The sequence below is a fragment of the Microchirus variegatus genome, assembly GCF_963457635.1.
Source record: "Microchirus variegatus genome assembly, chromosome: 7".
Lineage (NCBI taxonomy): Eukaryota > Metazoa > Chordata > Actinopteri > Pleuronectiformes > Soleidae > Microchirus > Microchirus variegatus.
The window spans coordinates 12,509,568-12,520,408 of record NC_139808.1 but is presented as its reverse complement, the minus strand read 5'-3'; the positions used below and the strand labels follow the sequence as shown (position 1 = coordinate 12,520,408).

General features: G+C 40.1%; 1 protein-coding gene across 1 annotated transcript; it reads right to left on the bottom strand.

Annotated features, from left to right (window-relative positions):
- Positions 1-5,528: 5,528 nt before the first annotated feature.
- Positions 5,529-10,403, bottom strand: abraa (actin binding Rho activating protein a). Its single transcript, XM_083892413.1, has 2 exons — positions 9,401-10,403; positions 5,529-6,654 (listed from the first exon to the last, which is right to left on the bottom strand). Exons 1-2 carry the CDS (start codon positions 9,938-9,940, stop codon positions 6,217-6,219), a joined length of 978 nt encoding a protein of 325 aa, XP_083748539.1. The 5' UTR covers positions 9,941-10,403; the 3' UTR covers positions 5,529-6,216.
- Positions 10,404-10,841: the final 438 nt, after the last annotated feature.

The window sequence follows — 10,841 nt, the reverse complement described above, 5'->3', positions numbered from 1 at the left end:
TGACATCATTGTTACCGTGAATTCGCAGAGATATTGATTTACTGGTGGAAAAAATGTGAATAGTGTTTCGTTTATCCTCTGCTCATGTGAACTTGGGAACAATTGAGGCTGTCATGGGGGGCAGAGGCTGGGGAGGTAACCTGATATGTAACCTATCTGGGGGTTTTCTGGGTGATGACACCGCGTATGGGAAAATGGGGATGGTGTCAAAGAGAAAGGTCAAAGGATGCCTAATGAAGTAAAAATGGCTTTTGCCAAAAATGTCTTACCAAGGGCGAGTCCTCATCATAAATAACTTGGGTCTCATCTTCACTGACATTGGTTGGCTTGTATTGATCCTCCAGCTAGTCTTCCATCTCAAATACAAAGAGAAAATGTGATTTATCAGAGAAGTAGCATTGGGCTCCTCAGAGAGGTTTTTTTTTGGACAGGGTCTGGTCCACCTGGCCGGCATGGGCGCTGCCTTATGCCTCCAGTTTATTCAGAGACTTTCAACTTGGCCCTCAGTCCTGGTGTCGAGACCTCAGTCCTGCTGAATCCTGCAGAGGCTTTGTGGTCTGAAACATGGTTTATCAATGTTTATGATGAACTATTCCTCCTTTCCTGCATTTTAAGTGCTTTCTTTCCCTGTGTGGACCTTGTTAAAAAAGCTGAGGCAGCAGCAGTTGGTACTCTTTGTACTGGCTCCAGTCCTGCATGGTTTCTTTTTTTAGATCTTCCCAGCTGGGGAGGAACCTCTTTCTCTGGATGGCTTCATGAGGCTGGAGTTTTTTTCTCTGGGTCAGGTGGGAGAGCTGGCTGGACCTCAGTTTGGACAACCCTGCTGCTCTGGTTTAAAATCACATCATTACATAATATGTAATGATGTGATTTTAAACTTGTTAACAATATTATTGTTAACAAGTTGCTAGTTTACTGGAGACAAAAACTGTCAGAACCTGAACTGTCCCTGTTACTGGACTTCCATGAGGATGCAGTGTACAGACCCTTTTCCTGCTGTGAGGATATTTTCTCACTATTTGACATCTCTTTGGAGGGTGTAACATGAAAATCTTTATATACTGAACCACAACAAACCATGTGAACACAAGGACACACCATGGATAACCCATCTGGGCCAGAGCACTGCTTTTTAAACAAGCATGAAGGTCCTTGTGCAAGGACAACTGCCCTTTTTGCAATGAGAGAGAGACAGTCAGTAGTTGAAATAGAGGACTGGGAATAAATAAACAAGTGGAAAAACAGTGAAACATTGTCATGTGCAGAATTCTGCACTCAACAGATTGTCATTTGTGGTGTTAAAGCCCAATCCGTGTGCACTTTACATTTTATAGAGTTAATTTCATAAGTTAATAATAATTTCAGTCAAACTTATATTTGATAAGATTATATACTGTACAAAAATAAATATTACTATTAATAGCTATTGTGTCATGTGTTTCACTGATTCAAAACCAATTCAACTGCAGAAGATAAACATCGGTCTCAACCAAAACAGAGTTGCAGAGGTGGGTGAAGTGAGGAGGAAAAGTGGAAAAAGCTCAGTGATCTGTCTACACTGACAGCCACAAAGTCCACAAGGGCTTAAGACTGTCTCACTCTAGCATCAGCAAGTGCTTAAGGGCTTTGACATGAACTTCTGGAAACTTCCCCAAGGATTTTCAGCAAGTGTGAAAAACCCTGTAGACATTTCAGAGCGAAGACACCATGTTGTGACATCAGACCATTTTGCATTAAATTATATATTGTTTCAAGGCTCAAAATGTACATGGATGCGTCATGATAGGTACCAATTCTAGTTAGGTCGATAAATATTTGGACATCGACACAGTTTATTTTGGATCTATACACCACTACAATGGACTTGAAACAAACAAGATGTACTTTAACTGCACACTTTCAGCTTTAATTTGAGGGCATTTACATCCAAATCAAGTGAACGGTGTAGGAATTACAACACTTTCTATATGTGCCTCCCACTTTTTAGGGGACCAAAAGTAATTGGACAAACTAAACAATCATAAATTAAACTTTCATTGTTGAATACTTGGTTACAAATCCTTTGCAGTCAATTCCAGCCTGAAGTCTGGAAGGCATAGAAATTACCAGACACTGGACAAGGAATTATATCACAGGGTCTCTGCAGGTTTCAAGAAGTCAAATTTAAGACTTTTTAAGACCATAATGAATACAATTTAAGGCCCATTTCAAATCCATACTGGCAAAAAAGTACAAAGACATGAAGGAAAATTGGAGCCACAAATCGTTGAACTTGCAATCAAGCTTAGATCTGGGCTTTCGTCAAGTTTTCTCTGCTGCTATGCTAAACTGTAACACACCGTTGCACGCGCAGCACAGGTGGCCTACTTTAGTTCCGTGTTGTAGTTATGTTATCGCATCCTCAAAAATAGAAACATTTCAAAGCGAGACTGAAATTTATGCATGTTTTAAATAAAAGTAACATTAGCGATTTTTAAGACCTTTCAAAATTGTATTTAAGACCTTTTATGAGATTTTAGGAGAATTTAAGACATTTTCGGCCTAAAATTCAAATTATTGGATTTAAGACTTTTTAAGACCCCGCGGATACCCTGTATCATATGTATAGCACCATACCCATGTGACTCAAAATACCTACAATGAATTGTTGTCTTTTAGTTGTGTGGTGCCGTATCAACTTAAAATAATAACTGTAACGAAATATGTACTTTTACGCCTCAGAAATAAGTTGATTAAATTAACTGTTTGGTGCCTCCACTTGGTAGAACATGAAATAAAATATGATGCATCCTACTAAGAATTAATATGAATTTAAATGGTTTAATATGGGTGGGCTGGTCCCTTTATTTGGTTCACTCAATATAGTAGTAATAGTTATATTAAACCCAATCAATATTTATAATTAATTGCAATATCACTCACACATGGAGTACTTTAAAAAATAAACCAGTGTATTACACACAAACCAAGCTTATCACTTGTTAAAGGCAATGCACCCATATAAATGTTTAAATATATTCAGATCTTTCAGAAACATTCACAGTATCTTGAAATAAACAAACAGTTCGATGCCCAAACAAATGACCACACTGTACTTAGACTCAAAGCAGTTTTTGAAAACGCCTCGCTTAGACAAGCAAAATAAAATAAATAAACGCAATTGGTTTTGTACTCACGCTGCCCGTCCTCAATTGGCGTGCGATGTGTGTGTGGAGATGATAATAAGGAGGTTATGGATGATGAAGAGAGGAAAAGAGAAACCCGTGACCGCGGCCTTGACCCACGTAGCTTCTCACTCACAGTCGCCACCTGCCGCTCACAGAAGAGTATTCTGGTCCTGTACTCTGGCGAACATACATACATACATACATGTCCTTTAACCCGTCATACCGACAGTCTCTATGCGCTTCCGTGAACTCATTCCGAGTTCACTTAACAAACAACAGCAATTTAGCACAACAAGTAATGTGAGGCTACTATAGCTTGACATGTGTAAGCAACCGTTAGCAAGCTAGCGCGAGCTAATCGCTAATTACGTTTAGCATTTGACTCATTGCATTATTATTAGCAGCGACACAGTCCGTGATTATCACAACATAAACATTTACCTTCTGTGTGATTTTATATGTCCATATACCGCTGTCAAACTCATTACAGCGAAATCACCTGTATCTTTTTCTCAGTCATTCCTAACCTGCCGACTGCATGTCCCACCCCGGTATACCACGATTGGACAGTTAAATGACAACTGAGCGGGCAACCAATTGACAAGCTTTACAGGAATAAATGACACAACGAAAAGAAACAGTGAAATAATATTACAAACACATGATTTACGATCAATTTAACCTTTTGTTATGAAACTAACGTTGTTTTTTTTTTTATTATTGAACAGATCAACTAACGCAGCATGGAAAAGTATGGAATTTAATTTGGGTAATTTCCAGGTCTGGATTAGTATGGAAAAAGGGGGGAAAAAAGTATGGAAAAATGTTTGTGTTGTTTCCAGATATTTAAAATTAAATATATTAAACAGATCAAAACAAGTTACTGACGCAACATAGCCTACCTGTAGATGATATGAAACTAATCAGGTTACTGTTACTAACTGCATTCTCATTTATTTATTATTTTCCATATGTGTCGTCGAGCCAGCCACCGATTGTCGGCCGTGACAGTGTCATGGGTTGATGCAAGTATTCCCGAGGGCTGGCTTCATTAAAAATGAGGGATGGTAGATTTTAAAAACATTTATTTACATAATAAGCATCTAACAATTGGTATTCACATGTTTAATATTGACTGACAAATCCTCAGAGAAGTATGTAAATTTGAGTCTGGAAAAGTATGGAATTTTGAAATGGAAAATGTGGAGGAACTCTGAACTTGTTTACAACCCAGTGTTATTTTAGACCGGGCTACATAGGAATAATGTATAATAGGGATTTTAAGAACTAATCTTAAAGCTCAGTGTGTGGAGCTGTTTTCAGTTATTAACTCTCTCATCTTCTGGAGTTTGCGCTTCACAAATGCAGCAAGAGAGTTTGTGTTTAATAAGCATTCAGAGATCTCCAGGCGAGGGGGTTGGCATCTTTCCTCTTGCCGAGTTCTCACATGAGCTCACTCGGACATTAACCAGAAATTGTGCGAGGAGGACGAGCTGTCAGAAAAAAACCTCTGGAATCACTCCTGTGAGCGTTTGTGTTTATACAGTACAGCACCTCAGGGTAATCTCCCGGAGGAGCTCCAGAGTTCAGTGCATGTCTGAAAGCAGTTTAAGTGTGGAAAAGGTGACACTTTTTTTAACAAATTGCATCGGGTACATCCTACCCCTCCCTGTGGGCTCATTCATTAAAACAAATCCCCTGAAATACTAGACGTTGTGTGTCGTGGAACAGCACATTTTGGCTGCACTTTCTGTTATTTTCCCATGACTTGCTAACAGTATAGATAGGCAGGTTGGTTATTAACAAGTACACCAGTCAATCATTCCACATTAAATGATTGGTCATTTAAACAGTATTATGAAGTCTAGATATCAGATTTTTTTCCAGATACAAAAATGGCTATGTGGAGGTGAATTCAACAAATGAAATAAAAAGTGTTTGAGAAGCTAAATCATCTGTTTGGTGTAGTTTAAACAAGCATTGCTCTTTTTGTTATATGCTGACGTAAAGTTGCAGTTGCAGAAAAAAAAAAAAAAAAAGTCTAAAATGTCTAACTGTATTAAGTATTTAAATGTATAACTGATTTCCTCCTCTAAGCACAGCAAAACCGCTGGAATCTAAATTCACAGTTTTAGTTTACAGATGTTTACAGACAGATGCTTTTACTTTGAAAGAATTTACACCACTGAAGTCTCTCCTAGTTGTTTAAGCGAGGTAAATCATTTTCATTTTTCATTTTCTTGTAAACTATTTTAAGTAACTAACATATTCATTTTTTTTTTAAATACATAAATGATGTCACTTTGAATAAACCTCTTGCTACTGCTGGTTTCATAACACATAAAACGCCACATGTGAGTGCTCATAACATAACTTTATAAGGATTTTCACTCAGTCTGGAGAACAGTTCACAGCACCCAACTAGACTAGAGATGCTGACATGACACACATTTGCCAACAAAAATATTTTTCATGGTTTGCTGAAAAGTAAATTAGCAACATTAAAACGATTTAAACCCTTTTAGACAGTAACTTTAGGCTGATTTAATATAACACTTCATTTGCCCTATATTAGCTATCTATGACCAGGCAAGAGACAATGACAACTGGTCACTTTGCTCTGTAGCCATCAGCAATATTTTTTAAACGAAATGACTTCTTTCGGTGAATTATGAAACTAAAAACAACAGTGAGTTTCTTTAACCGCAGCCTGAGTGGAGCTTCCCAGCATTACTTTCTAGCACTAGCATACCTATCAAGGCGAGCATGGTTAGCATGCTAAAGATAGCTTCCCCTCACCAGATAACCTGTTAGCTCTGGTGCAAGTGTAAAGTGTAATAAATTTAATTACAGTAATTAATCACAATTCCTGAGATTCACCAGATTCATATACAGATATCATTTTAATGTCTTTCCCCCATGTGTACCTAATTCTCACTGAACCTAACCATTCTGTCCTCTACCTCTCTCAAATATCCCTCCATTTCCTGGCTGCAGCTGTTTCTTTGGCCAGGTCCGTGGTTGTTTTTATAAGACGTTACATCTGTCTTTAGTCCCTCAGTGTGATAATAACATTGTCATCCTGTCCTTTCCACAACATCTCCCCCTCAAAATCCAGCATCTTGTGCTTGCGGCAACGCAGCAGGATGCCCACCACTTTGTCAGAGATCTTCACATAGCGGTCAAAGAGCCGGCCGAAGGTAATGATAGTTTGTCCCTTTTTATCCTTGATGCCCATGTCTCTGATAATCCACACCAACTCCTCCATCTCCCTGTGAATGTGCTTCTGGGCCCGGTCACCCCTCTCGGCCGTCTTCGAGCCGTCTTTGGGTCGCCCGTAGCCCGTGTCGCCCTTGCAGAGACGCTGAGCCATGGCAAAGTCATGGTCAAACTCCTCACTGAAGGGGTTGAGCTTCTGGCCCTCAATGTGCTGCTCCGACCACTGCTGCCAGCGACCTCTGATGTCATTCATCGTGGCAATCCTAATCTGGAGATAAATTAATCAGCAGGTTAATGTCTTTTCCATAATATTATAAACTATATGTATCCTGTAAAAAGAAAGCAAAAGACTGCTCTTTCAGGTTCTTTTTTTTTTTTTTTAGAGCAGATGAAACAGTGACATTGCAGAACATAAATGTCTCTAAATAAACTTAGCCCTAAATAAACAGGTTGGTTTAGTTGATTCAATGAACTTTGCGCTGCATTTAACTTCACTGTATATATATAAATACAGTACGTATCCTATAGTATATAGTATATAAATGTGTACACCCATATTTATAATGATAAGCTCAAACAAAACATCAAGGTGACTGCGGCCCGGCTGCCCTCTGTGTACAAAACTCTCAATTAATTCAGAGAGATTGCATTGTGTGTACACACAGTGAGAGGGGAATAATACACACAACTTGCGTGACTTTGCGCCACTGACGTCAACGCGTCAACACATCGGCTTTTCTGTTAATGCCCGAGATTGTATGTACACAAACATAAGGGTGCCATTATTTCCAGTTACGTGCGGATAAAAAGCCGATACCATAAGAAACTTTTGAGGATTCTCTTAAATTATTTCTGATACAAGCCCTTATACTGTGTTCTCTTCATCCTCTGTCCTCCCTGCATGTCTTCTCTCTCTCCCTCATCGTCTGTTGGTATTTCCTCAGCTTGCCAGGCCTTCAGATCAGTGTCATTGATACTTCTCAGTATTTGATCTATGAAAAGCTAAGACTTGTAACTGAAGGACCTTCCACAAAACTCTGTGAACCCTTTAAGTGATAATGAACCTGTATCCCTCTACTGTTTTCCATTGTTTTTAATCTTTAGCCAATTGCCATTCCACATATAGACTACTTTTTACTTTTGCGTTGTAAGTTTTGAATTATTTAATTGAATTATATATTTGAGGTAATTCCTTAACTAGGGCAGTGCCTGTGAAAAATCTGTTTTTGTATGTGTTTTTAGTAATTGTCGGTTTGGTGCGCTGTTTTGTCTGTTGTCTGTAGCTGGTTGTGCTTTGCATGTGTGGGATTCTGGAACGTCCTTAAATTCAGGACCATTATCGCAAGTTTAAATTTGGAACCTTGCAGTTGGAATCGTTGTTTGTTTATTCAAAGTCTAAAGACTGTCCAAAGTAGGCTGGGCTATTCGAAGTGTCAGTTTACTGCACATCATGTTTTACATAGTTTTGAAGAGCCACTGCGTAACTGTGTTTGTTGGAGTGTTGTTGCAAAATCCGCGGCCTCATTGCAAAGGAAGCACACCGCATTCAGGGAGTCTTTATTGTTGAGGTCAGACATAATAATCACCCACACATCTTGCACTCGCTTAAGTTTTTACCCGCTGATTCAATTCTGCCAAAACGGCCCGCTTATCCTCTCAGGTAGCCCACAGTGCTGTGTGAGTGAGAGGGGGAGTGGCTACAGTAGAGCCGCGAAAGCCATCGTGTGCTTCTTTTACTGATATATATAACCATATCTTTCGCATTACTTATCCAAACAACGTCAAGTAACTTGGCACCGCACTTACTCACGCCCGTAGCAAGACACCTGTCCAGTTTGTAATCAATCGAACCATCAGTTCGAGGGATATGCGAATAACAGAATTTATAGATAGATATGAAGACTTTATCGGATAGCACCTGACCACTTGTAAGCCCAGGTGTAAATACACCTGAGTAAAGTCTTGTTATCCGAACCACTTCAGTAGGTGATCGGAGACGCATTGTGACCACATTGAACAGAAATATGAATTTAACAAGTCTCCGTGAGTAGAAGTACGTTGGTGGCTCCGAGCGCAGCTAACGTAAAAAGAAAATTTGTTCCGTGTTTCCTTCACATCACTGTTCCTCACTGCCGTCACCCTGTCTTCCCCTCACTGACGATTCCACCTGAAGGTCAGGAGTAAGAACATATTGCAGTGGAAGTCTATTTATTTACATATGTTCCATTGCGCTGCAGTCCAGCTTGTGTTTTTATGAGTTGGAGCCCCTTGACACACCAGAGGCTTCTTGGCTGCCTTCTTTGCCTTTTATAGGTTTTAGTACTGCAGTTATGCAACTGTTGTTTGGTGTCTGTGAAGGGGTTGGGTTTCTTCAGGTGACATCAAAGGGACTTCTGCTTTACCATGTTTAATTCAAGCTGTGAGAATATTTATGCTCCGCTGTGTATTTAAAACAGGGACAGATGGGACATTTATTGTGGTCATAGCTAAAGCGGGGCAGCACATACTCATAAGGGTGTTGTCAAAACATGTTTATAACCCATTGCTTCACACTTATATTTGTAATTAAAAGGTAATTCATGCATGGTCATGTTATCTTTTCTGTAAGCCTACTTATTTCACATTCAAATGTGCAATGGACCAAATTGCAAATGGCCTCTATTACAAAATAAAATGTTTTTGGAAGTTCGCTAGAGAAATAAGTGATTGAGCTTTACTGTCTTCTCTTGTCTTTTCGTATACTTGGTAAGGGAAATTATGAAAAGTTCCCTCTGTATATCTAGCTAGTAGGTTATTTGGAAACTGCCATATGGAGGCAATGTTAAACCTATATATATATATACACATATGGCTAGATTTTTATAGACAGCAAGGATAGGACAGGAAGGGAATCGGTGTCACTATTTTTAAATTCAACTCAAATAGAAGTGAAATATATAAATAAATTATATTATCCTTAAATTTCCAGATTTTTCCCTTCATCAAACACTTCATTTGATGTAAAATCGCTCTACCTTGGGCCTGTTGGTTTGTTTTTTGGTCTTGATGTCACTCAATCTGGATTCACTGCTGCTGCTGAGTCCTGCCTCCTCTCCAAGCCCACTGTCCTCTGTGTCCACACTGCTACTCCTTGAACTCTTCAGGGTCTCGTTGCCGAGATATTGATTGCTCTCCTCTGGACCTGACTCCATCTTGCTGTTGATGGCATTGACCAATTCACTGCAGGTGAACCCGCAGCATTTGGGCTGGATGGTCTTGGTGACGGAACAGGTCCTGATCTTACTCCCGCTGGTGTCGGAAGCATCTTTTGCCATTACGCGTGGGGTGACAGTCAGTTTGACCGTTTGTTTGCAGTCTTTCTGGTCTTCCTCCATGACAGATGAAGGCATCCAGCCACTCGGGATAGCATCCTGCTTTTCTGCATGATCTACGGCCCAACCCTGCCAGCTCTTTGCCAAAGACGACACCATAGCGGCACATTTTATCTTCCGTATTGCCCGTTTGAAAGATGGAGGCTCCTGTGGTGAAACTACGGTGGTTCCGCCGCTACTCATGATGACAGGATACCGGATGGGATTTTTTCTAGAAGTTGGTGCTTATTTAGGTTCTTCTTAGTATTTCAGAAAGGCATTGAAAGAGTTAGCATGTGTTTATAGTTCACCAACTTCCACGGATAAGCTAAATGCAAAAGGATTTGAACGTTCCTCGACCCTCTATGGATCTTTAGAGCGAAAATTTAAGTTAAAAAACAGTACCAAAAACTGAGAGGAATCAAAATGTCTTCTGTTTGATAAAGTGTTTTGCTGCAGCTTGAAGAAAACGCCTTACTCTCCAAGATATGTGTAAGTACTGCAGCTGTTTTCGAACAAGAGTCCAAGCATCTCAAGCTTTATGGGGGGGGGACGGCTCTTCACAAAAACATCCAGATCATCAGTCGGTCAGTGGGTGAGCCTTCAGCGTGAAGAGTGCAAGGACTTTGGCTTTAATCTCCTGCTGAAGACCCTCTGGCTCCACACTGGCCTTTAAATAGGGGAGGGCAGTAAAGTAATGTCCACGTGAGACAGGAAACTCCAGTGTCAACATTCTGCTTACTGCACGTACGCACACACACGCACACACACACACACACACACACACACACACACACACACACACACACACACACACACACACACACACACACACACACACACACACACACACACACACACACACACACACACACACACACTGGAGAGTGGAATTTCTCCCTCTGGGATCTGGGGTAACAGGTGTGTTGCATTTTAAGCATTTATTTTACAGACAAATAATGCTGAACTACAAACAGGCCATTGCTGTGAGTCAAGTTCCTAGACATGAAGCCACTGTGTTTGCTCACTGTGTGAGTGTGTGTGTGTGTGTGTGTGTGTGTGTGTGTTCAAATACCTTTGTGCTTTGATCATCTGAATGTATGAG